This window comes from Trichosurus vulpecula, chromosome 1, assembly GCF_011100635.1.
Source record: "Trichosurus vulpecula isolate mTriVul1 chromosome 1, mTriVul1.pri, whole genome shotgun sequence".
NCBI classification, from domain to species: domain Eukaryota; kingdom Metazoa; phylum Chordata; class Mammalia; order Diprotodontia; family Phalangeridae; genus Trichosurus; species Trichosurus vulpecula.
The window spans coordinates 359,147,026-359,173,355 of record NC_050573.1 but is presented as its reverse complement, the minus strand read 5'-3'; the positions used below and the strand labels follow the sequence as shown (position 1 = coordinate 359,173,355).

The 26,330-nt window shown below is 41.0% G+C and overlaps 1 protein-coding gene across 2 annotated transcripts in view; it reads left to right on the top strand.

Moving 5' to 3' along the window:
• The first annotated feature begins 3,404 nt into the window (after nt 1–3,404).
• NKD2 (NKD inhibitor of WNT signaling pathway 2) overlaps nt 3,405–26,330 on the top strand; it is a 105,438-nt gene continuing 82,512 nt past the window's right edge. The window contains exons 1-3 of one of the 2 annotated variants that reach the window (XM_036741645.1): nt 3,405–3,495; nt 3,746–3,772; nt 4,579–4,676. In XM_036741645.1, coding sequence (XP_036597540.1) covers nt 3,471–3,495; nt 3,746–3,772; nt 4,579–4,676 — 150 coding nt within the window. In that variant the 5' untranslated portion in view covers nt 3,405–3,470. Of the gene's footprint in view, nt 3,496–3,742; nt 3,773–4,578; nt 4,677–26,330 lie in introns of both variants that reach the window. The other variant, XM_036741644.1, reaches the window with a different exon arrangement.

The following is a 26,330-nucleotide window of genomic DNA, read 5'->3' as shown; positions in this document are numbered from 1 at the left end:
AAGTCAGTGCCCTACACTGGGCAGCTTTTTTCTTCCAAGTGCCTAGCTCATAACATAGTAGGCACTTAGGAAATACTTGTCGATTGACTAATAGAGTATATAAAATACTGCCTTGTTTACTGCTTTCATCAGTGTGCATATCTTGCACACCCACTTAAGACTGTAAGCTCTTTGTGGACAGGGACTATTTCTATTACTTTTTTGTACCCTCCTACAATGCTTAAAAAGGGTTGTTAGCTAAAAGAATGAATAACTTCAAGATGTTAAGCTTGGATGAATGAGGAAGTAATGTTGCTAATGAAAGGGATTTCAACATCAGAAGTGAGGGATTTAAACACTGAGAGTGAGGGAGCAGGTTTATAGAAAACAATTCATTTTAGACATAATGAATTTCAGATTGCAGTATGAAATATCAGTGTAAATGTCCTATACACAGTTGGAATTACAGAACTGGAGCTTAATTGGGAAGTAATGACTGGTGGTACAGATTTAGGAGCTATGAGCAAGGATGATTTCTCCAAGAAGCGGACTGTACAGAGAAAAGAAAGGATCAAGGACTCAGCTTAGTGGTGGGAGGGGGTGGAAGTTGTATCAGACTCTGGAAAAAAGAAAAGAATCTAGAGAGCAAAACAGGCATGGAAAGATCATAGAAGAAGGAAAATTAGGGTAACTTAACATGGGGAAGCACAGGGAGAGTTTAAGGAGAGAGTGATCATCAGGCCCAGTTACTGTTGAGAGATCAAGGAAAACTCAAAGACCGGGAAAAGGCAGAACAGTTGGCTCAGAAAGCTTAACAACAAGCAAATAATTTCAGATTAATGGTAGCCACAGAGGATTGATTTTAAAGGGTCAAGAGGAGGGGGTGACAAAATCGAGGTGACTTAGAGAAAGACAAAAGATAGGATAGCAGCTTGGGGTGAGAGGGACAATGGGGTCAATGGAAGTTTTTTTTTCAGTATAGGAGAGTGCTGTATACATTTGAAGGTAGAGAAGGAATAAGTGCAGAGAGAGGACCTGAAAATGACGGAGAGAAGAGAGATGGGAAAGGATCAGAGCTCTCCAAATGATTTACTCTAGCTGGTAGGAGGTCTTTAATCTTCACTTCAATGGTCATCAATGTAAATATTCTCCCAGGGACAGCATACTGAGCTGTGCAGCAGAAAAATCCCTTTATGGAGCTAATCTCAAAGGCCAGGGAGGATCTCTTCCAAATCTTGCCTGTTTACTTACTGAGGTATGTGATGACCCCTACTGGTTCATGTGTGTGCATACAGAAAATGTCATGCATACCATGTGGCTGTTTCTGACAGCGCGATCCAGGTTACAGGGCTTAATTCCAGGAAAGCAAAAGAAGGATTTGGAAGCATGATATTGTAACCAAATCCTGGACAATTTCTCTGGTCTCCCCCTTTTATGTGGAAACATGAAGAGGAGGAAGAAACAACCATAAAAGTGCGATGATCTCTTGAATCAGGTTACAGGGGAGTTGAATTAGGGGTTTCCTGGGTTAACTAGGTTGTCAAGGGAATTTATCTCTTAACTACAACTATTTACATCTTTTTTTTTTGGAGTAAAATTTTCAAGAACTTATTACATATCTTTCCTTCCTTCTCTTCTCCTACAGGTGAGCCAGAGTGGAAAGAGTAAGGAAACCTGAATTTATTTCACCACTAGCTGTGTTAGCTAATTGTAGGACTTCAATTACAGATACTCTCTTCACTTCAGTGTCTTCATCCATACGATGAAGCTATTTGGACTAGACAATTTCTAAGGCTCCTTCCAGCTCTAGTGTTCTGAGTATGTGAATCCTTAAATTGGTGTGAACTATAATGTCACATATACTAACAGAAAATAATCATAGTAGCTGATATTCTTATAGTCCCTTCTGGTAGGCAAAACACACTTATGTACATTAGCTCATTTGGCAAAATCATAGAAGCATAGATTTAGGGACAGATGGTCACTTCTCCTTCCCTCCCCCCTCCATTTTGCTGATAAGGGAAACTGAGACCCAGAGAGATTAGATGTCTTGATAATAGTTCATAAAATTAAAGCATTGTTGTTTTTATACCTATGCATATGCCTGTGTATATATGTGTGTAAGTGTAAATAAATGCATATCTATATACAAAGTACGCTATATGAAAATATACTCTTTTTAAAGCGCAAAACAAAGGGAGCATCTTGTTAATGAAGGTGATCGGATCCGTGTTCACCACAAATTGTGTAATTTAGGTCATAATGTCCATCTTTTGGCTAAGATTTTTCGATTGGGCTGTCAACACTAATGAATTCTAGAATCATTGTCAAATCTTCATCTTCCTGTCTGCAGACAGAGCTTTAGCGCCTGTGGATTTCTTACGAGTCCATAATACCATTTGGAGGCAAAAATGAAAATCCTCTTGGAAGAACAGGGTTGTCGTTCTGGCTCCCCGCAGAATGACCATTTTTTCTTGTCCACTGGAGCTGAGAGAGAGAATTAGCTCCCTGGGTCTTCTGAGACCCCCTGGAGTGAACAGCCAGCCTCCTGGGCAGCCACCATGTTCGGCCGACTGCTTTTTAAACGCCTGGAGAGACCGAGTTGGTCTCTGTATGCTGTGCAGTCTGCGGCCGCCAGGGGCGCTGCGCAGGGCTGCGATTAAACCCCAAAGCGCCCGGCGCGCGCTCTCAGAGTGCAGCTGGGGGCCCGCACACGCTGCCGCTGTTGCAGCTGGAGCTTCTTCCTCTTTTCCTTCTGCTTCTTTTATTCTTCCCCCTTTCTTTCTTCTTCCTTCCTTCCCCTTCCTTGCACCTCTTCTTTTTTTTCCCCTTTTTTTCCCCTGTGCCTCTCTGTGCTCTCCGCCCCCTCCCCCAGCCTTTTGGGGAGGCTCGGGTCACTCCTGCCTTCTCCTGCTGCTCTCACGTTTCTGCAATCGCTGCTGCTGTTGCTGCTGCTGCTGCTGGCGCTGGCGCTGGCGCATCTGCATCCACGCTACCCCGGCGGTGCTTGCCCAGAGGGGGGCTGCTTTTCGCTCCCGCCTTCCCATCTCTGGGTGCATTCCGCATCCTTAATTGTGTATTGTCTCTAGGTGAAAGACCATTACTGCTCCCCTCTTTCATTCGCTCCCACCTTCCCAAAGACCTAGGACCCCGGGCTGAGCTGAGCGTGGGGAGCGAGCGAGCTAGCCAGCGAGAGAAAGACTGACCACGGAAAAGGCTGCTGCTCACGGTCGCTTTCCTTGAGCGGATTCCATGTGGATCTTTCGGGCTTCCCCTCTGGTTTTTGGATTACAAATCTGCACCTGAATGATCGCCTTGTCCCGAGCCGGGAATCTGCGTCGCGGGCAGCGGTAGCGGCTGCAGACCCGCAAAGAAGAGCTGGGGGTGGGTGGGTGGGAAGGGTGGGAACCCTGGGGGAAGAAGAGGCTCCCGCAAGAGGCGGACGAATTGAACGGGCTGCATTGGCAAGAGAAGAGAGTGTGGAGAGCGGAATGGGGAAATTTCAGTCCAAACACGGTAAGCACTGGAGTTCTTGCTGCTGTTGGGAAGCGGGCAGGGGAGAGGGCTCCTGGGGTTGGTGTGTTAAGGAGGGAGGGATTGCGATGGGCACTTTACATCGGGATGTTGCATCCTTTTGAGGGTTGAAAAACAAGACATTTCAACTGTGTTTTCCCCCTTTTCCCTTCTCCTCTCCCTCCCCCCCGGCTCCCCACCTCTCGTCTCTCTTCCTCTCTTCTACTCTGCCTTTGCCAACTGGCGACAGCAGCATGCAAGAGAAGAGAAAACCCAGAAGGTGAGAGGAAAGAGGAAGCTGGGGTGGGAGGGTGGATGGACTGGCGACCCGACAGGGGCTGTTGCTGCGGATTGCCTGAAGCGGGCCTGCTGGGTGCTAGCCGGGTCTGCATTTCGTTCCGTTCCTTCGCTTCCATATGGGTGTTCGGGAGGAGGGATGAGGATGCTGCCTTTGGTCCTGGGGAGAAGATGCTGCTCTCCCTGCAGCCGTTGTGGTTCCTTTCTGCTTGGCTTACTGACTCGGGAGGATTAGGAGGAGTTAATAAGTAACCCTGGCTATCTCCTGAGCCCTCGGGGTGAGTCGTCTCCTCCGACCGTAAATCTTACCTTTTCCTACCCCCGGAAGGAGAATCTTTGATCTCCCTTTGATATGGGAATCTGAAAGACGAGTGATTTTACTCTCTTGGAAGAGACGGGATTCTGTATATTTCGCTTCTCTCCGCTGGGGTTGGAGAGCGGTTTAGGAAATAGTTAAACCGTGGCGGGGAAAGGCTGCTAGCTACCTTGGGACCTCACTTTAGACTGGGTGAGCCCCTCCTGGCTGCGTCTCCCCGTCAGGCTCTCTCCAGTAATAGGATTTCCCCGCCCATACGACCCCCCCTCCGAACATCCCCCAATCCGGTGCGAGCCGGTAGATTGAGAGTCGGAGGTCCGGTTGCCTCTTGCCTCTTGCCTCTGGCTTGTCACTGGCAGCGCATCTTGTAACCACTAGGAAATGTGTGCTTTTGCCTTTATTAATAGTTTTCTTCCCCCCTTTCCTTTGGGTTGTCTGTTTCCCGTGTGTCCGGTGCTGACCGGGTGTTGCAGGGGACAGCTTTGTGGTGAACTCCTACGTGAGCAACCGTAAAGGTTTGGAAGAAGGAGACAGGTTTGGAGTCGGCGAGCACAGGTCGAGAGACAAACAGGTGAGAGACGCTACCATCCATCCCGCCTCGTTTCGGCATCTGCCTAACAGGGCAGGGGAAAGACCTTACGTTCTATCCGCTTGATTCCTTTCTAGTGATAAGCTCATGCTGGTGCTCCAGCTTCTTCCAGAGATAAGGAATTATTCTTCTTATACCCTCACTAGAAACCCCAGTATTGTATTCAGAAGTAATAGGGAGGGAGCTGGTTCCTATTGTGAAATTATGCATCAGAAGTATAAAGTATCTGTACCTGGTGATTCAGTGTCACACTTTCTCCAAATTACTGCTTGCCACTTGTGGGACTAAGAAGATTTAAGACATTTGTGGAAGTATAGAGGGGTACAACAACCTCAATAGCACATCGAGTTTTTAGTTGTAAAGGTTTTTAGTTGTAAAGTGGAAACAAAAATGCCTTTTTGTATTTGAATCAAAGTAAGAATGCCAGTGCCTAGCATTTACCAACCATGCTAAAGCCTGGAGACATTTAGTAGAGCAAATGCCCTCAGTTGTCGCCTACTTTACCTCTTCTTCCTGACCAAAGAGATCATATTCTTTGGAAGAGAAGGGAAGACTCATGGGTCTAGGAGGTTAATGGAGACTTCTGGCTGGCATAGCTAGACTTTAGATGGAACCTTTGATTAAGCTCTAACATGTATTGGAAATGCATTCACAGTCATGGTTCATTCCATGGGAGTTTCCTTGTTGCATGAAGTGTAACTGGACCTTTTTTCTCTTTTCTTTATTCTTCTCCTTGTTCTCCCCACCCTCCCTTTGAAATATACAGTTTCAAGAGTTCCTAATCTGTGGTCTGTGAACATACTTTTTAAAAAAATGGTGACTATATTTCAATATAATTTTAATTTCCTTTGTGATCTTCTGTATTTTATTTTATGTACTTGAAATGTTATTCTGAGGGGTCCATACATAGGCTTCACCAGACTGAAAAAGAGATCCATGACATAAAAAAGGTTCAGAACCCCTGATTTAGATGTAATGAAGCATATTGGTAGGTGTTTTGGGTATAGAGGAGTATTTTCTAAAGTAGAGGGGATCTCCCCTTTAGTAGGGGCATCATGGTCTTGTGGTAGAGTGTAAGCTACTTGAGAGCAAGGATTGTTTCATTTTCAGCTTCTATGTCCCCTGTGGATATCTTAGACATTTAATAAATGCTTGATTGAGTGATCGATTGATGGAATACTCAAAATTCAGATGCTGAGTTCAAATGCTGCTGCTTCCTAACTGTGTGACTATGGACAAGTTGCTTAATCTCTCTGCACCTCAGTTTCCTCACCTATAAAATGATGATACTAAATCCCCATACCTCATAGCATTGTTGTATAGTTCAGATAAGATCATACCTGTAAAGTATTAGATTAGTGTCAGACATTGTTATGCTGTCTGAGTTTTGCCAGAGCCTCACCTCTGTATTTGCCTATGTGCATAAACTGACTGGAAGTAGATAGGAAAATTCATTTATAGAAAATGAAAGGGGAGGTGGTTCTTTAACATTTCTTTCAGATGCTAGAGTCAGCTTTCAGGCAGTATCAATGGAGCATAAAGGATGGCTCATACAATCGTGGCCAGATTAGGCTCTACCAAAAAAAATATAGTTGGCTTGGATTCATTCATAAGCTCAGATTGTATGGCCAAAGTGGATGGCAGGCACATGGAGTCAGCACATTTGTTCATGTGTGGAGACAACATCTGGTAAACAGGACCCACCAAATTTTTGTCCCCAGGCAGAATGAAATGACTGTTTGGCAGTCCTCCCATTAGTGTGATCAATGTGGACTGCCAAACCAAGTAACTCACCCCCTCCCTTTCCCCCCTTCCCCCCCAAACACACCTCCTCAAACTCTCCAGTGGATTTTATGGCATGATACTTAATGGGATTGCAAGACGGTGCTGATGAAACTGATCTCCAGAGCATTTAGTCTTGCCCTCTTCCCATAAATGAGTCTGAACCTAAATCATTTAAGACAAGCATTGGCTGAGACACTAGCAGCTTTCAAAAGGACCATCATCCTTCTAGTCTGTATGTTATGTTTATTTGTATAGTTATCAGTCATTTAAAGTCATTTACTGCTGTGGGCATAACACTAGTGTAGTTCCCTGAAACTGAAGTTACAATGTGATATATTAGGAGTGTATGTGTATAGGTGTGTGTGTGTGTGTGTGTGTGTGTATGTGTGTGTGTATGTGTATGTGTGTATGGTTAGGCCAGGCAGGTATGTGGGTGCATCTGTGTGTGTATGTATACATACACACCAATTTATCCAATCACGTATTGAAAGTGGTAGAACGTATCAAGCACAAAGATTCTAGAATAAGATTTGTGCTGATACGTTCTACCACTTTCTACATAGGGAACACAAAAATCTTACTAAACTAAATATTTGCAAAGATGATAACATTTTAAAAGTTACCAACTATGTAAATGTTCTTAAAATTTACAGGACGTACCTATATACTATTTCTCAACATTTTTCTCCATCTATAAACTTATCTTAAGACCATTTACCTATTCTTATTTTTGGCAGAATTAAATTATTGTCTGCTTCTTTTCTGTGGATTACATATTGTCCCAGGGTGATAGCGAAATGTTGAAAACCAATCAATTTTGTGCACTCTCTGTGTCTTTCTGTATCTGTCTATTTCTGTGTCCTTGTCTCTGTGTCTCTGTCTCTCTCTGAGTTTCTGTCTCTGTCTCTCTCTGACTCTCTGTCTGTCTCTCTGTTTGTCTCTTTCTGTCTCTGTCTCTCTGTCTCTCTCTCCCTCTCCCCCGCCCCCTTTCTGTCTCTCTCCTCTCCCACAGCTTGGTCTTATACATCTTATCTAGCTCTCATTTATATGTCATTAACTTCCTCAATTTAAAAAAAAGCACAATTTTTTAAATGGCCCATAAAAACTAGTATTCAGGGTTAGAGAAGGGGTAGTTGTAGATTACTGGTTATGTAAAGACTTCCTAACTAGCTATTAAGTCTCTTTCCTTTATGACATTAGGTCTTTTTCTATCTTCCCTAGCTCCTCCTCCCTTATCTGAAAACAAAGTACTTTTTTTTTGGTTTGTTTTTTTTTTTTGGCAGGGCAATTGGGGTTAAGTGACTTGTCCAAGGTCACACAGCTAGTACATGTGACAAAGCACTTATTAACTGCTCCATAGGGTGTGATCAAATCAATAATAAATGCCTTGGGAAACTTATCTATTAGATAAAGGTAAGTTCACTGCTTGTTCTGAATAGGGCGTGGAGGGAAAATAAGAGGAGAAGCAGGTTCAAACAAGTAAGATTCAAGTATTTTTCACCCAAGTGTATCTGATATTGTAGCCCTCTGAAAATTTGAATTGATTATCATGACTAATGTGTGTTATTGTGCTGCATCTTACTGAATTTAGGATTGTTTTAAAAGGGTCAGTGTTTCTTGAAGAGAAAAAAAAAGTCTCAACTATGGCAGATATGAAAAGCTTATGCTCATACTCTTCTTAAACCCATAGAATCTTGGAGTTGAAAAAGACCTTCAAGTCTAGTCTTCTACCTGATTCAAGAATCCCTCTCTAACATGCATGACATCCTCTGCTTGTACCCCTCCAGTTACAGGGAACTATCTCCCAAAGCAATTCATTCCGTTTCTGACTAGCTTTCATTGCGACAAAGTTCTTCCTTCTGTGCAGCTGAAATCTGCTCCCTCAAACTTTCATCAGTCAGGCACAGAGGCTACAAAGACAAAAATAAAGACAGTTCTTGTCCCTAATGAGCTTCTTATTTACTAATTTTCTAGGTTAGCCTACTTCTTTCTTCCTGAGCTACATAGGTCCCTCTTCCCTATCACTGCCCTTCACACACATAAAGACAAGTATCATGTTCTGCTTCTCTTTTGAAGGATAGGAAAATGTCTTCAGTTGTGCTAATTGTTCCTCATACACCATAGTTTTCAAGCCTTTCCTCATCCTTGTGACGTACTCCAGTTTATCACTGTTTGTCTTAAGATGCTAGCTAGAACTGTACAAAATCCTCCACGTATATGCCAACTAGTTCAGAGAACAGAGATTGTCACCTTCAAAAATGTGGGTGTTCCACTAGTAAAGCCTTTCCTTCTTTGGCAGTGTATTTGCAGTGGACCATAATGAGCTTGCTTTCAGTCCAATTAAATCCCTTAGCCTTTTCCACACTAATTGCTACAGATTATTAGGACAGATCTTCACTATGTACTTAGACTCTTGATTTTTTGAACCAATGTTCAAAACTTTACATTTATTCCTGTTAAGTTTCATTTTATTATTTTCAGCTCATTGTTCAACTTGCTGATGTGCCTCAAGTCTCTCCCCACTCCAATCTATCCTTCATTCACCTCTTTTTGAAGTTCAAAGCCCTTCATAACCTAGCCTGCCCCACCTCCCTATTTTTCTAATCATCTTACACCTCATTTCCTGCCACATACTCTCCACTGGCCACCTGGCTGTTCCAAGAACAAGATTCCATCTCTAGTCTCTGGGCACTTTCTCTGGTTGTCCTCTACACCTAGAATACCCTCCCTCCTAATCTCCACCTCCTGGTGTCTCTGGTTTTCTTCAAGTCCCAACCAAAATCCTATCTTCTACAGAAAGCTTTTCCCAACCCCTCTTAATTCTAGTGTCTCCCTGCTTTGAATTATTTCTTCTTTATTTGTTTATTGTCTCCCTTATTTGCTTCCTTTTGTATTTTCACTGCTTACTACAGTGCCTGGCACATAGTAGGCATTTAATAAATGTTAATTGACTGGCCAAATATTATGGTGAAGTCTGCTTGACAAAAGCAGAGGGAGATGGCACAATATAATAGCCCTTCTAGGAAATGGCCCAGCTGACAATTGTCTGGTTATTAGAATGGGCAGCCGCAAAACTATCTTTAGTCACATCTGCTAGGGACAATAAGTATAATATAAAGATCCTGGCAGAATGGTTTAATAGAGAGACAAAGAATCACTAAGTGTTGGAAGCAGAAAGGGCCTTATCCATTTCACTGATGAGGAAGGTGTGGTAACCTAAGGTTACAAGGCATGAGTGGGCTGGTCTAAGGTTACATAGAAAAATTAGGTATTTTCTTAAAGTGATGAAGAGTGGCATCTTGGCACCCTAAGAGTTCTCTGAAGAACTGAGGTTTCATTTGCAGTTTATCTTGTGTGATCGAATTCCATAAGGTCATAGGATGTAAGACCTGCAAGGAAGGACCCTGGCGATAGATCATCTAGCCCAGTTTTTGTTACATACCATTCTGAGAAGGAAGAAGGCCCTCTAAGTGTTGTCTGGTTCAGCAAGGTCCCCAAGACACCTCCCTCTAAGCTGATGATAGCTCCTCCAGAGTGATTTCCTTTTTAAAAGATTAAGATGGTTTGAAAATTAAGAAAATATGGACTGAAAGTGTTGCATATATCAAGTGGCCTATGGAGAGAAGTAATATATGTATATTCATCACTGTCACTCAGACACAGTCACATTTATGTTTGACATACGGGCCTCTAAAAATAATGACCCTGCCACTGAAAAGCACTGAGGTTTTAGCTAGTGAAGAGGAGATCTATACTCAGAGTGGATTTAACTAGCTCCTGGTTGGGAAAGTTTATAGTCTTAGTTTGGAACTTTAAAGAAATTTTTTAAATGAGGGGTAATTGAAACAAGAAATAGCAATGACATCATATTTCACCAGAGAACATTGCTGACACAAAGGAATTATCCCAAATAACTCAAAAGTGGTCTTTCAATTTCCCATGAAAGACAGATATGAAAAAAAAACAAAGTAAAAGGAAGAGCTGTCTTCCAAAGCAGATTGGACAAATGGGCTATGGTACGTGACAAGAGCACAGAATTTGGATTCAGGAGAGTTGGGTTCAAATCCTGACTCTGCTGTGTGACCTTTCAAGTCATCCAACCTCTCTTGTTTCTAAAACTATAAAATTGGATCTGAAAGATTTCTTCCACATGTAAATGCTATGAACTATTTCCTGCTTTTGGAGATGGCATGTGTCTATGAGATTAGCTATTTTACAAACTGACAAATTCTGGTGTCCAGAAAGGAGAGGTAATATGAGAAAATGTCCTATGTTGTATATGAGTCAATGGGCTGAAAATTCCAATTTCTAAAAGCAAAGAGCTCTTGAGCTGTAATATCAACTCCCCTCCAGCTAGTCTGCATCATTTGCCATGGTTTTATTAGCTGATTTTTGGAAGTTTTTGAGAAAAAAAAATTCATAGGCAGGAAACAAACGGCCAATATACACAAAAATTTTGTGCCAACTGAGTAACAGTTTGTTTTCTTTCTCTGTCACTTTTATATTTGTGGCTTATTTACCTACAGAATTTTAGTTTTATTAGTTAAGAACTTACATATTGCTTTTCCTTAAAAGAACATAAGGCCTATTATAACTATCAGAAATTCAGATTTTGAAGGAGAACCATCATCCCCCTTGTGTACTCATGAATACATGGCCTGTAAGTTGCCCTCTATCTAAAAAGAGGCCTAATTTTAAAGGAACTATTACAAATGCAAATAGCAAATTATTACACTTAAAAGATTTGGGTTCACTTAGTGAAGTTGTTTAATATATGGTGCTAATCAAAATATGGTCGAAGGTCCCACAATCCCTGTGTTCTCAGAACACAGACTCCCCATCCAGGTCTGTATAACATTCTTTGCAAAGTTTCCTTGGGTGCTAGGAAGAACAACTGGGTGGGAGTATGGATGATTGGCATAAATCCATCTCTGCTACTAGAAAAATGACTCTAAGATCATGGTGAGTCATTATGGTCCAGAATGGAATATTATAGTAAAATCTGGGATTATGGTTTAACTAGGACTAATACACAGTCAACTTCCAGACAACTTGACAGATTTTCCATACAGGACTATATACTTTTCAGGAGAAAAAAATCATTAAACTTGGGAAATGAACATCTCATGATGTTCTCAATAGATCTCAACAGATAAAATTCTAGCAACCATCAAGATTTTGTAGGTCATATGAGAAGACAATGTGGAATACTGAAAAGAAGAATGTACTTTGCATCCTGGGAGACCTCAGTCCAAATCCCACCCCTGACCCTTGCTGGCTATGTGACCATGGGTAAGTCAGCTAACTTTCTGAGTCTACATTTCCTCATCTGTGAGATACCTGTGGTTCCCATCTCATAAGTCTTTTTTTTTGAGGATTTATGTAAAGCCCTTTTAAAAGTCATTAAAGGTTAGAGCTATGGTGGACATAAGCTATTGAGACTTCTCTCTTCACTTTTAGTGATTTATTCTTTCTCAATGGAAATAGTGATTATGCTGTTTATCATTGGTGCCATAATCTTTTGATAACATGCTTTTGGGGGTCAATCACAAAGGCAGCTATAGAGTCTTAGACCAAGAGAGAGTCAGAAAGATGTGAGTTCAAGTCTGGCCCTAGATACTTACTAACTCCGTAACTTCTGTCTGCCTCATTTTCAGCATCTGCAAAATGGGGATGATAGTTGCACCAGCCTCTGTTATGAGGATTAAGTGAGATAACATTTGTAAAACACTACAAGTCTAAAGCTCTATAAAAATATTATTGTTATCAATTGAAATCTATTGAGCATATGCCTGTTTGGTATGACAGTTGTTAATAAGGTTTGGTTTTAGTTCTAATTTGGAAGTACCTGTGATGTGTGAACAGCTATGCTAAATGATGAGGAGAATATTACTATAGATGTCTTGACTATTACTTCTTTAAAGTTATTCCTGGTGGCTGAAAACATCTGGGCTCTCATCTAAACTTGGTGGAATATTAATGTTTGAGAGAATTCCTGCCATTTCTTTAGAAACTAGCCAACCATAACTTAAATCTTCATACGTTCAGGAAAACAGAAAAAGGTGGGCCTGTGGGCCCACCTAAAGGGGCCCTCAGGCCCGTATACTACCCCAGTTTTAGCCCATATACCTCCGTTATTCACATTTATCTACCTGTTACCTCTTGCTTATCTGTGTATGGAATACAGGGCTGAAGTAAAGGGACCCAGCAGAAGAGAGACCCAGTGGAATTCATAAACAAATCATTTGATCCGATAGTTTCTGGATCTTTCACGCCTTCTTTCCTTATCTCCTTAGCTGATAAGGGTACTCAGTTGATAAAGCTTTTGGGGGACTTTGAGTGTTTATATATCCAGACTCTGGGAAAGTCTCTCTGTCTCAGTCTGTATCTGTTTTTCCCAAAGAAATAATACAGCTCAGTGATGAGAACCTCAAGATAGGAGTTGGGATTTTTTTTTTGGTAATTTTATACTTTCCATACTATGAGCAGCACAGAACTTTCCCAAAGGGAGCAATAAATTCTGTTACCTGTCTGTCTGGTGAGGCTGTTGAATTGTTTTTCAGTCATGTTCTTTGTGACATCATTTGGGGTTTTCTTGGTAGAGATACAGGAACGGTTTGCCATTTCCTTATTACAGATGAGGCAAACAGGGTTAAGTGACTTGCCCGGGGTCATACAGCTAGTAAATGTCTGAGACTGGATTTGAACTCAGGTTCTCCTGACTCCAAGCCTAGTGCTCTATACACCGTACCACCTCTATGACCCCTGGTAAGGGCTAGTCGGTAAATGAGCCAGAGATCCACTCTGAAAATAAAAACTATTCTTAGAATGTAAAAACCATTTGAGGGAAGGGACTATGGCATTCTTTAAACTTTGTATTCCCAGACAAGTGGGCAGCCAACTGTAACAGATGTAATGATGGACTTAGAATCTGGAAGACCTGGGTTCAAACCCTGCCTCTGACAGCTTTGTAACTCTGGGCAAGTCACTTAACTTTTTTATGCCTTGATCAACTCCTTATATACTGAGTCAGACTGATTGTGATTTCTGTTGGTGGAAGAAGTCTCTATTGGTAGAATCTGGCTGATTCTAGGAGTATTCCTCAGCATTTAGCCCAGTGCCTTACACATATAGAAACTTAATAAATATTTGTTAAATTGCTTAATTCAGGAATTCTCCAATGTTTGTGTCATGGGTCCCTTTGGTGAAGCCTTTCTCAGAATGTTTTTAAATGCATAAAATACATAGGATTACAAATATAAATAATTTCACCAAAGTAGTTATCAATTTTTTTTTTTAGTTCGCAGCCCCAGATTCAGAACTCTCAATTTCATCGAATTGATTTAAAGAATTTAATAGCCTTCCCTCTTCTGTAAGAGGGGAGGGAAAGGGAGGGCAGTGGAAAGATTCACAGAGGCTCCTTGGCATGGAAAGCCCCCTTTTGGCTACATTCTCTGTATCTCTTCCTTGCTCGTTTGATTTAGTTTCATGTCCCTCACTTACTATATTTGTTCTTGCTAGACATGCTGTAATGCTGTTTCTCCATTGATGAAAGGAAGCCATTTCTGTCTTTTTGGCTAGCTTCTGGGAGTTACCAACTTCTTCTTCTTGTTGCCTTTTTAAATGGAAAAAAGTTTTTGAATCGGAGTCAGGCACAGTTTATCTCTTGACATTTGGAGCTTTCCGAAATAACCTGGAAGTGTACACAGAGTCATTCCAACAGGAACCAGGAGTTGATGAAAGCAAACCAGGTTGAATCAGTGCTTACGTTTCAAAGGAAAATGACCCAAACTGGACAGGGCTGAGTTACATCCTGCAGGTGTCTTACAAAAACCTCTCCCAGTTTGGGTTTGAGTAGGGTTTGTGAGGAAACCATAAACTGACTTCAGAAAACTAACTAGATTTAGAAGGAAAAGCTTTATATAATCTTGTGAAGTTATTAGAGAAATATTATCCAGAACTCTATGGAAGTCCAGAATGAAATGCGGTCACGGCACCCTGCCAGTGTTAGTGTGTGGTTTGTTACCAAGTTGAACGAGACCTGACAGTTGTTTCTAAGAGAGGAAAGGTATTGCTGAGCACTCCCCTTGCGGAGATCCTATGGGCATTGTGGTGAAGCAGGCAACTCAAAGGATTTATTCATAGAGGGGCCCCAACTTGAATCTCTTTCCTACTTCTGAGGAACTTTTTAGAAAATATCATTGATGGCTACAAGACGTCATGCCCCTTGCCTCACATGTTAATTTTAGATCAGACGTGAGTACAAGTAATCTAAGAACCCCTGTCTTCCAAGGCAAAGCAAGTGAAAAATGTGCTCAGTAAGCGGTACAGATCCAAATGGAGGAGTGACTTCAAATTCAAAACTGGATCTACCGAGTCCCAAATATCACCATCTCCGAGGCCATCTCTTCCAATCCTCTTATTTTATAGAAGAGGAAATCAGATGAAGTGGGCTGCCCAGGGTCACCCAGGGAATGAGCAACAAAGATGGAATTTGAACTCAGGTCTTTTGATTGCTGAGCCTCCCTCTCATACTGCCACTGCCCATTTCTATAGGACATCTGTTCTGCCCTCCTTAGTCTTGTTTAGTTTCCCACAGGTTCCTTTCAACTTTGACTTCTCTCCCAGGCAGCCAGGTGCTCTTCTGTCCACTGACGGGTGAGAAGAAGGAAAAAAGAACATCAGCTCTCTGTTTTTATTACTTCTGGAGGATTGGTCAGCAGCTATTTTCATTCTACTCACAGTTAGTTAGTTACCTCTTGGACTGGAGGGAGTTCTGTTTTTCCCTTCCTTTCAAATCATTCCATTTGTAGTCTCTTCTGTTCTCTGTTTGAGTTTTCATCTGGCAGAAGTTCCTGCAGGTGAGGAACATATTGGAGGATGGATCAGTGCCCAGGGAAGCCACGGGGCTGCTCTTAAAAAGAGGAATCAAAGATTGTATGTCAGGACACTTAGTGCAGATCTTCTCCTTCCTTTTTCTAAATTCTAATCTCTTTTCTACCAAATTCTAATTGCTCAGGGATGCCACCTCTTTTAAAAATTGTCTTCTTATTGGATAGGCCTGTTAAGCCAGCAGCATCCATCATCTTTTCCAATGAGGGACCAAGGGATTCTTGTTGTCCTTTTTTATTTTTTGGCTTCTCCCCTCCATTAGTTGCTCTTAGAAGCTTGTAGAAAAGTCCCTGTAGTGAGGTTACAAAAACCCTTTCATGTTGGAGTTTAAACTTTGTGTTGTTTGGAGTGAAGTTAGAATCCACAAGACAGAATAGAGCAAAAAGGGAAAGAAGACAACCCCCCCCCCACTTCTCCCAGGGTTTGGAGTTTTTTTATTTTTCATTTTTTTAAAGTATAGTACAGCCTGGAGTAATGGTTGCCTCCTAATGTCTGCTGACATCTATCAGTTATGTGACAGGACTACACTTTCTTCTCATTTCTTTTACATGGAGCAAAGAAGTTGAAACAGAATTCTTAGCTTTCCCAGAAAAAAAAAAACCTCTTCATTAGGCAGAGAAACTTTGTTTTCACTTACACATGGAAATAAAGAAGAGTCTATTCTAGATTTGCCTTGGTTCAATTTCCAAAATCATAAATGTAGAAGCAAAGCAGCATAAGGAACAAAAACCAGCTCATTATAACCTTTGGATTTGGCTTTGACCCGCTAAGCAGAGGTGTGGCTTGGTTCTCTTCTCTGAGACTTGTAGGTGCCCCTCCCATCCTCTTATAATGTCATCATCTTTTCCCGCCATCATCCCAGCCTCATTCATTCCATCAGTCTGGAATAGCAGTTCTCAAAATTTGGTTCAGAGACCCCAGGTGGTCCCTGATACCCATTCAGGAGGTCCATAAGGCCAAAACTATTTTAATAATAATGCCAAGGTATTTTAATTTCTAATATCATAAGCATTAATAGTTGTAGCCCATATAAACAAGAGCTCTTTGGACAGGGTCTTCCATAATTTTTAAGAATATATAAGGGTACTGAGACCAAAAGTTTTGACAACATCTGGCCTAGAGCAGAGGTGTCAAACTCACAGCCCTGTGGTCTGCAAAACTCCCAAGTTTGGCCCAAACCAGATTAAAATATAATTAGGAAGTATTTAGCAAAATAAATTTAAAATGCAATACAGCATGGATAATGTTAACTTGTGGTTTTCTAAGTCAATAAACAACCCATAAAGATCCATTTCTATTTGAGTCTGATACCACTAGTTTAGAGAATGGTTGGTATTCCAAAGGAAGTTTTCAACGTGTAGCACACTGGAATTTCTTGGTTATAACAGGCCCTTCTACACATATGGGGAACAGGTACCCTGTGGCACTGGAGACCCTGATGGTTTCTGTGATGGAGGATGTAATGATATAGTAGAGAAAGCTCTGTACTCAGACCATTCTGCCTCCCAAGAAGTCCTAGTCCTAAAGCTTTCAGATCTTCTTTGACCCTCTGTAGCTAATGAACTCCTCTCTTGGGAAGGACTTCATTGCACTGAATTTCTTTACTTTAGGAAGGATAAAAATTTCCTCAGGGTGAGATCTTATAATTTAAACTTTCTCCCTCAGTTCATAAAAGTTCAACACAGACTTCTGAGATCAAGTAAGAGTTCTCCTACCACATTATACATTCTTCTGGAATGGTCATGAACTTCTCAATGAACCTAGTTGTTGCTGTACTTTTGTTCCCCTCCCCCTACATTTGAGAAAGCTTTCTAACACCCAGCTGGGGTGTGTCAGTGTCGCCATATTGTTAACCCACATTTTTACATGCTGAACCCTTTTTTCCCCCTGGAAGGGATTTTAGGTTGGAGGTAGGGCTGGGGGGAAAGGAGGGTTGTGCCTTTTTTCCTTTCATTCCCAAAGCCAATTACTATAATTCCTCCGTGTTGTTTTAGTTGGAAAAGAGGGTGGGCTTTTTTTTTTAACCTTGTCCCAAATATCCAATTTTAATAGCCCTTGTAAAAGTGTTTCCCTTGTATTCATCAGTAAAAGAAAATGTATTTAAATGCAATTCAAGCTTTGAGCACTAATTTCCTTTCACTCCAAATGAAATAGTAAAGAGTTTTACAAGGGCAAAGAGAAGGTTGGTGGATAGGTTATAAGCAGGAGAAGAGGTTGGTTGGGGGATGTTTTTAAGGAATGGGGGAGGGAGGATGGTTGGGCATTTTCTCAAACAGTTGGTTAATTGGATTTGCCATCTGCTCTAGCAAAACATCAAAGAGCTTGAAGGGGGAGAATTTGAGGCCCCTCTTTCGATCACTCAAAGTGATGATGATGTCCTGCCTCATGACCAGCTGCTCTATCTTCTATCTTTCCCCAGGACAGATTTTTTTTTTAAATTATTGGTTTGGCTGGAAGGCAGAGCTAACACCTGCCTGGAGTCCTTCTAGGCACAAGAATATGCAACTTTGGCCAGTGAGGCAGTTGGCCAGAAGTCTGCAAGCTGCATCTGATTCTGCTGCAAGTTACACTATCTCTCCTTCTATTGTAATGGGAAGAGGCATCTTGGAGACCATGGAGGTGTTAAGTGCCAGTGTTGACTCTTATTCCAAGATGCTCTCTTTTCTTGTAGCATCCCATTGGTTCTTGTATCAACCTTTGGATTCCCATACACATCCCCAAACCTTTTCCATCTTAAAGACTTAACGTTCTCTCTAAAAAGAACTGGAGTTTTCATGGATTTATCAACCACCAGGATACTACATTCATTTTCTTCTGTATGTTGTGTGTCTAATCTATTCCACTTATCAGTCTCTTTATTTTTTTAACCAATATCAAATAGTTTTTGACAGTTACAGATTTGTAGTACAGTTTCAGATCTGGTATTGACAGGCTCCTTCCTTTACTTTTTTTTTTCATTATTCCCCTTGAGTTTCTTGACCTCTTGTTTCTGCAGATGAATTTTGGTTTTCTTTTTGTTTTAGGTCTACAGTGTAATCCTTTGGTGGTTTGATTGGTATGACACTGAATAAATAAATTAACTTAGATAGTATTGTTCTTTTTATTATATTGGTGCAGCCCAAACATGAGTAATGAATGTCTTTCCAATTATCTAGGGGCACCTTTTTTTCTTTTCTGTAAAGACCATTTATGTTTATGTAGTTTCTTGGTAGGTAAACTCCCAAACATTTTATACATTTTCTAGTTATTTTGATTGGAATTTCTTTTTCTGCCTCTTCCTGCTAGGTAAGACATGTAGATGTAGTCACTGGAGGCAGTGTAGTATTCCAGGAAGAAAACTAGATTTGAAGTTAGAAGACCTGGACTTAAATCTTTGTGTGAACTTGGGCCAGCCACTTCATTCTTCTGGGCCTCAGTTACCTCATCTAATGTGTAAAATGAAGGATTGAACAAGATGACCTCTGATGTCCATTATAGCGCTAAGTCTGTGAAGCAATTAAGAAAAGCTCTGGGCCTACCTTGGGATTAAGTATTTCAAAAGAAAATTATATTAAAAGATGTTCACTTGTAAAACCTGAGACGGGGAAGAAAAAATTACACATAGGCTTTTAAATTTTGTGACGTGTGCAGAACTCCAATGTAGAAGTGCTTCAACAAAATTCATGGGCTCTTAGGGCTTTCATCTGAATGGTAAATTCTTACTTTGTGGTTCTCATAAACATAGACGATCTATTTACCTAGTAGGATCTGCACATCTGACAGGAAATTGCTTCCATGGTTTTCACTATAGATATTGCTTAATTTTGGAAACAATTAGTATAATCGCAGCTATTCAATGCCATTCTGTTGCCTTATTCCTAGCTTAGAGGTGACCCTGGGTTCTTCAAGTCCTAGGCCAGGGGAATGCAAGTTCTAACAGGTCCTAACAAGATGGGAAGACTCCCGAGTAGGGAGGGCTCCAACAACAGTCTGCATGTGTCTGTCATCTGAAGACCAGCCCAACTAAATTCAGAGAGCCACATCACTGGGACAGGTGGTGACATTTTTGGCCCTAGTAACTTACATGGCTGGTCCAGTAAGCTATGGAGGGATCATGATATGAGTCAGTGGGGAGAGGAGGGAAGAGTTATCAAAATAGCTCTTGATAAAAATCACAGAAGCAAGTGATCATCTTGAGAGGTAGCATGATGTTACAGATAGAGCTGACTTTAGAGTGAGAAAGACCAGTGTTCAAATTCTAACTTTGACATATATTGCCTTTGTGAACCTAGATCAGTCACTAGGTGGCACTATAGTGCATAGAATGCTGGGCCTGGAGTCAGGAAGACCTGAATTCAAATCTTGACAGTGATATTTACTAGCTATGTGACCCTGAGTAAGTCACTTCACCTATGTTTGCCTCAGTTTCCTTATCCGTAAAATGGGAATAGCACCTACCTCACAAGGTTGTTGTGAAACTCAAATGAGACAATATTTGAAAGCACTTAGTACCATTCCTGGCACATAATAGGCACTATATATGTTAGATAATTTTGTTTTTATTACTTAATCCTTCAATCCCATCTCCCCCCAGAAAAGGAACTCTCTAGGATTTTAAGGCTTTTCTATTACCACCTGAGGCTAGTGCCTTCTCCTTATTAACTATCTCCAATTTATCATGTATATCTTGCATGTACATAGTTGTTTGAATGATGTCCCTTCTATTAGACTGTGAGCTCTTTGAAGGCAGAGGCTGTCTTTAGCTTTTCTTTGTATCTCCAGCATTTATCACGAAGCCTTGCACATAGTAATTGCTTACTAACTAACAAAATGCCTGCTAACTGACTGAATAACTATAATTTACAGATGATTTTCTCATCTGCATGGTTGTAGAGGGAGGCTTCATACTGGGACTTCCCTACACTATTGAAATCAAACGTCTAGACAAAAAAAATACAAGAAATGTTTTCTTTCCTTCAATTAACTACTTTTTTAACTAACAAGTTACATAAACTGCATTGAGTAGAAATTTTTCGTGTAGTCATTTGGTTTTTTTTATTAGAGTAGGTAGGAATGGTTGGGTTGTGATGTATGGGTCTTGTTGTTTGTCCGTCGTTCTTGAAGAGAACCATGACATCAGCAAGATGATGCCATAACTTGCAGGTGAATTGGATGTAAGTGAAAGAGGGCTATGCAAGGTCACCAGCCTCACTTTCTCCCCTGGAGCCATCTGAGTCCAGTGGCAAGATATAGATCAGGACCACTGGAGGTGGCTCTGGATGTAGTGGGAGACCATGGCTTTTTTAAGCTAAGGTCTTTCCCAGGTCTCAGATTCACCGAGGCAATGCACCTTTCAGTGATTAAGGCTAGGTAAGAAATGAAGGAAAGAATGGCCTCTTTTACCTAGTCAAAAAAAAATCAGTCTGGGAGAGGAAGACCCTCAGGGTTTCTGGTCAAAACAGAAATAATTGCTATTTATATTTACTCTGAGAAATCAGGGCCCAAACAATGACCCAGTGGGCTTGGGCTGGAACCTATTGTTGGCCAGTCAATGACAGGAGTAAATTGGGCTTAAGGCATGGCCCTTAAGAAAGAAATATAGCTCATAATGTCTTGGGATGGTTTCAGGGGTTCTTTGGCCAGAACCACAGATAAGGGTATGATACCCTATGTGGACAGTGAGAGAAGAGGGGTGAAGAGAAGGAAGGAGAGAAGAGGAGAGGAGAGGGGAGGGGAGGGGAGGGGAGGGGGAGGGCAGGAAAAGGAAGGAAGAAAGAACAGAGTTGCGTTGCCCAACTGGCCAGTTCCAGTTGGGTCCCCAGTGGGGCAGTTCATACTATGTCATTGAAAGGAATATGCATATGGGTGATGTATTGGAGCACTGGGGTATAGGAGCTCTTAGTGTTAGGCAGGGTCACCATATCAGACAAAGGAGAAGGGAATGGCAGAGGATGAGATGAATAGATAGTGTCGTGGAAACAACAAACATGAACTTGGACAGACTTCAATAGATAATGGAGAACAGAAGGCCTGACATGCTATCTATGGTCCATGGAGTCACGAAGACTTGGACACAACTGAAAAACAAAAGACTTTTGTGCCTCCCACCAGGTCTGTGATTCCATGATTGTCAGCAGTCTTCCTACCTTAAAAGTGACAAATTCAGATCTGGTGGTAGGCCAGCCTCTAATGAGTTGTGACTCTACACATAAGCAGGTAGTCCAGAGTTAGATTCCAGATGGCAAGTATTTTCAGCATCTTTGGATCTTTTTATGTGTGGTATATACATTGTGGCCCACCAGAACCACAAATGTCACCTTTTCTCTGTAACATATATGTTAATCACATAGATGTCCATTATATTTGTCTCATAGTCCTTTGACTGCTAGCTTCTTAGTTGTTTTGGTTAACTGATAACCACAAAGTAAATAAGGGAATAACTGCAGTCCTCTATAACTGCGGAAGCAGCTAAATGGTGCAGTGAAAAGAGTGCCAGGCCTGGAGTCAGTCTTCCTGAGTTCAAATCCAGCCTCAGACACTTGCTAGCTATGTGACCCTAGGCAAGTCACTTAACCTTGTTTGCCTCAGTTTCGTCATCTGGAAAATGAGCTGGAGGAGGGAATGGCAAACTGCTCCAGTATCTTTGCCAAGAAAACCCCAAATGGAGGTCATGATGAGTCAGATAGGACTGAAACAACAACATTTAAAACAGGTACTTGGAAACATCCATCCTAGCATGGAGGTGGGGGAGTATTTTAGCTAGTCTAAAACATCATTTCCTCTCATCATTTGGTTTCCACTTAATATTATATTAGGTGCAATTAATGTATGTTATTTCAAAATTTGTGAAAAAAAAAAGTTGGAGAGGAGAGAAAGTCAATTCAAGATGAAACTGACATAAAATGACCTGCCTCTGGATAGCATCTCCTTAGCTCACATGAAGCTAGTAGGAAATTTTGTCATATATGAAACTACGGAAACAACTATCTTTATTTAACTGGCTGTCAATCTAAAATGTAGATTTCATTACTTTTTTTAACTTGGTGATTTATTTCAAGTTGTTATGAATCACCTTTACCTACCCTGTTCTACTGTAACATTGAGCTAAGCAGCTGATAGGACAGATCATTGCTTTTGGCTGATTTGGTGAGCAAGAGTATTTCCAATCATGAAGTGGGTCTTCCTGTTATCTGATGGCTTACAGGTTAACATTTCTAAACATTAGTGAAGCTTGACTGACTATATGGTGTTATTATAGTCCATTTGTTTCATTCGTGTCCGACTCTTCAAGGCCCCCTTTGGGGTTTTCTTGACAAATATACTGGAGGGGTTTGCCATTTCCTTCTTCAGCTGGGTTTACAGATGAGGAAACCAAGGCAAACTAGGTTAAGTGACCTGTCTAGGGTCACACAGCTAGAAAACGTCTGAGGCTGGATTTGAACTCAGGAAGCTGCATCTTCCTGACTTCAGTTATCCACTGCGCCCTCTAAGATTCTTGAATGAAGGTAAATTAGGTGGTAGTTTGGAGAAATGGAATGATTTCTGCACTTGGAGTCAGATGGACCAGTGTCCAAATTCCATTTGTAATACTAACTGGCTGTGGGACCTTGGGTAAGTCATTCATCCTCTCTTGAGCCTCAGTTCCTTCCTCTGTAAAATGGAGGTAGTAATATCTCTTACCTCACAGGGTTGTTGTGAAGATCAAATGACACGACATCTGGGAAATACTTTAGCAACCGTAACGTGCCATACAAATGTAGCTCTTGTTCAATTTTCTTTATTTACAGATGAAGAAACTGAGGTCCAGTGAGGCTACTAGGCTCTAAAAAAGAAGCTAATCTATAAAATGGGGAAAATAAGAACCCCTGAGAAAATGTATATAAAAGTAGCAAATCTCAAAGTTCTATATACATATTAGCAATTACAATAAGATTATCTCCATTTTATAGCTGGTTAAGATGAGTCCACCCAAGCTGGAATGACTTTTGCAAGATCACTCCTGTCACTAGTGGTGGAAATTAAAAGTTGCTTACATGTCAACTATTTCATAGTTATTCCCTCCAATCATATTCCCTGTCTTTATGAGGTTGCTAACCAAGGTGCTTCCATTGAAGGCTCCTTCCTTGAGAAACCCTGCATTCCATACAGCTCCATGTCCATCATGACACGAGAAAGAATGGATCAAGAAAAGGAAGACATTATGACAGCACACAAGGAGAGTTAAAGAACATGTCTCAATTACTTGGGAGAATAAAGAGAATTACTGGCAGCAAATACAGAGCTGAATTACAAATCTTCTCTCTTTCCCACTTCGTGAAGCATTAAGAGAAAAGCATTATTTTTTTTCAGGTCCCAGGAAAAGTGGAAACCACTAACATTTTTAGAATTTAAAGGCAAACAATTACCCAGCCACTCTTTCAGATTAAAAGATTATTAAGTGAAAAGAAATGCTTCAATTAACATTTTAGCGATAGAATTCAGTCTACTAGCTACCAGATAATCAATCGGCAGGCATTTAGTGAGAACTCACTATGAATGCTGAGCAGTCGTGTGAGTGTGTGTGTGTGTGCGCACGTGTGTGTGTGTATGCGTGTGTATATACATATGGTTTTTTGAAATCATGCGGGTCTTTGCAAGTATTTCTAGTATTTAGCCCAATGCCTTATAGACAGTAGGTCTGTAATCCATTTTGCTGAATTAACATTTAGGTATTGTTCAATTAAATTTGCACTCAGCATTTTTAGAAAAGTTTGCAGAGTTGAGGTTGAGGGTCTCTGTTTATAGTCCATAGATTCTTAACCTTCCTTTTATTATGGACCCCTTTGGCAGTCTGGTGAATATTATGGACCCCCTTCTCAGTATAAATTTTTTTAATTTACAAAATAAAATATATTAAGACTACAAAGGAAACTAAATATATTGAAATACAATTATCAAATTTTTTAAAAAATGAGTTCATGTACTTCACATTAAGAACCCCTGGTTTAAGGTGGGCATGCTACCCTGCAACTTTCCTGAGAAATGCTAAGTAAGGTTAATCCTAAATCTAAGGAATAAGATTGATGTTCACAGGAAATGTAGGGGTAGATCACAGATCCAGTGATGATCCATGGGACCTTTGCACGCTGACTAGAATACTGACTAGAATTTCAGCTTGCATTGTAGCAGCCCCCCTGGATTGTGATATGATCAATGTACTAATGCAATCAAATAAAAAAAAGAAAGAAAGAAGGGGACAAATGATTGTTTTCCCCTCACAGCTGCTTAGAGAATAATACCTTTCAGATTCTTTATCTTATTTTATCTATACAACCTTGTAAGGGAAGCAGAGCAGATATTATTACTATATTCTTTTACAGGTGGGGAAACTGAGGCAGAGAGATTACTAGTCCTCCTAGTTCATTGTTTTCCACTACCTCCTAGTGTTTCCTGTAGTTTTTCTAACTGTTGTCTATGTATCCTCTGGCAGTAATTGTGGATGACTCAACAGACAATAAATAGTAACCCAAGAGGTACCTAGTAGATGCAGGTAGGCTGCAGTGTGTTTCCAGTGATGACCTACATCACTAGAAATAACGCAATAGAACTGGCTTGAGGTCTGTCACTAAGGAAATGCATCCCTGAAAAAAGACATAGACTGGACTGTGTGGTGAGATCAAGGGATAGCAGGTAGACAACCTGAACAAGGTACCAATGCCCACTGGATGTGGAAAGATGACCTGTGAGGTCCTTTCCAGCTCTATAGCTGACCTACATAGCTGATCCAGTACCTGGGTGCATCCTCTGTGGAGGATATGTGGATGTTTATGGAAAAGAACCAGAGGCATACAGGACAAGGAGTTTTAGGTGGGTCACAGTCTACACCAAGGAAAGGAATTTTTCATATTGATGAAATCAACAGATCTATTTGAAGCAATGAACTGGGAGTAATGAATGCAGGAAAGCTAATTCTATCATACCTTCCCTACCCCTTTGGATTCTATATTCCAAGAAGTGGCCATGATGGGCTAGCATTTGGCAGATGGCTTTGACCCTGCATGATGAAGCTACCTTGCATTTCATATTATCTGGAAACCAGGCATAGTCCTGGATGCTGAGTGCCTATTATTCATCTCTTCTGTTACTAGAGAAGAGCTTCTTCTCCTCAGTTAATTATAATAATGTGAACCACCCATCTCCTTTATCCAACTTTCATGGCTTGGATCCATGTTTCAAAGGTATTTAGCAAGCACCTAGTTACAGAACAGAATGGTGCTAGGCGCTGTTTCCTTGGATCAGCAGCTAGAAGGGCTGGCTGGACAGCATGTGCTTAGGTCTGTCCCATTAATGCAAAGGGACTTCAGCAGGAGCTCGGGTAGCTAAAGCAAAGTCTGTGTCAAGGAATCCTGTCTGTTCCTTCCTTTAAGGCTACACTCACTAATAATTTAATTTCTAACCTGAGTTGAGAGACATTCCATCAATCCACTAGAGACATTTTCCGCAGCATAATAAATGATCTGCTTTTGGCTAAGTCCCATGGTGAGGCTCTAAAAATTTAAATGTAGCATTGGCTTTGGTTTGGGCCATCTCCTTGGGATGCTAATTCTTAGCATTAAGAACCTGAATGTAATTAGACATAATGCTTTTCAGAAACCCAGCTCTCCCCTCAAAGTGAATTACATCAACTGCTCTCGTTTATGTGAGCCCTCATCTTCTTTCATGTCTGGGGAGTATTTGGCAAGGCACCGAGCTGGCAGGCTTTTATGCCAACATTAAACAAATTGGGTCTGTTAGATCCTGTTTGTTATGCTGTAGCTCGAATTTATTTATAATGATAGCCAGCTCTTGGCAGTTTGAAGTAGGGGGATTTATTTTCCTTTTGTTCTACACAGTGTCTTCCCAAGGAAATTGCAACTAGTTGTGAGCTATGAAGTCAGGGGGAGCTAGCTCCTAGCAGAGAATATTTTAACATGAAACAATTCAAATTGGGGATTATGTTTA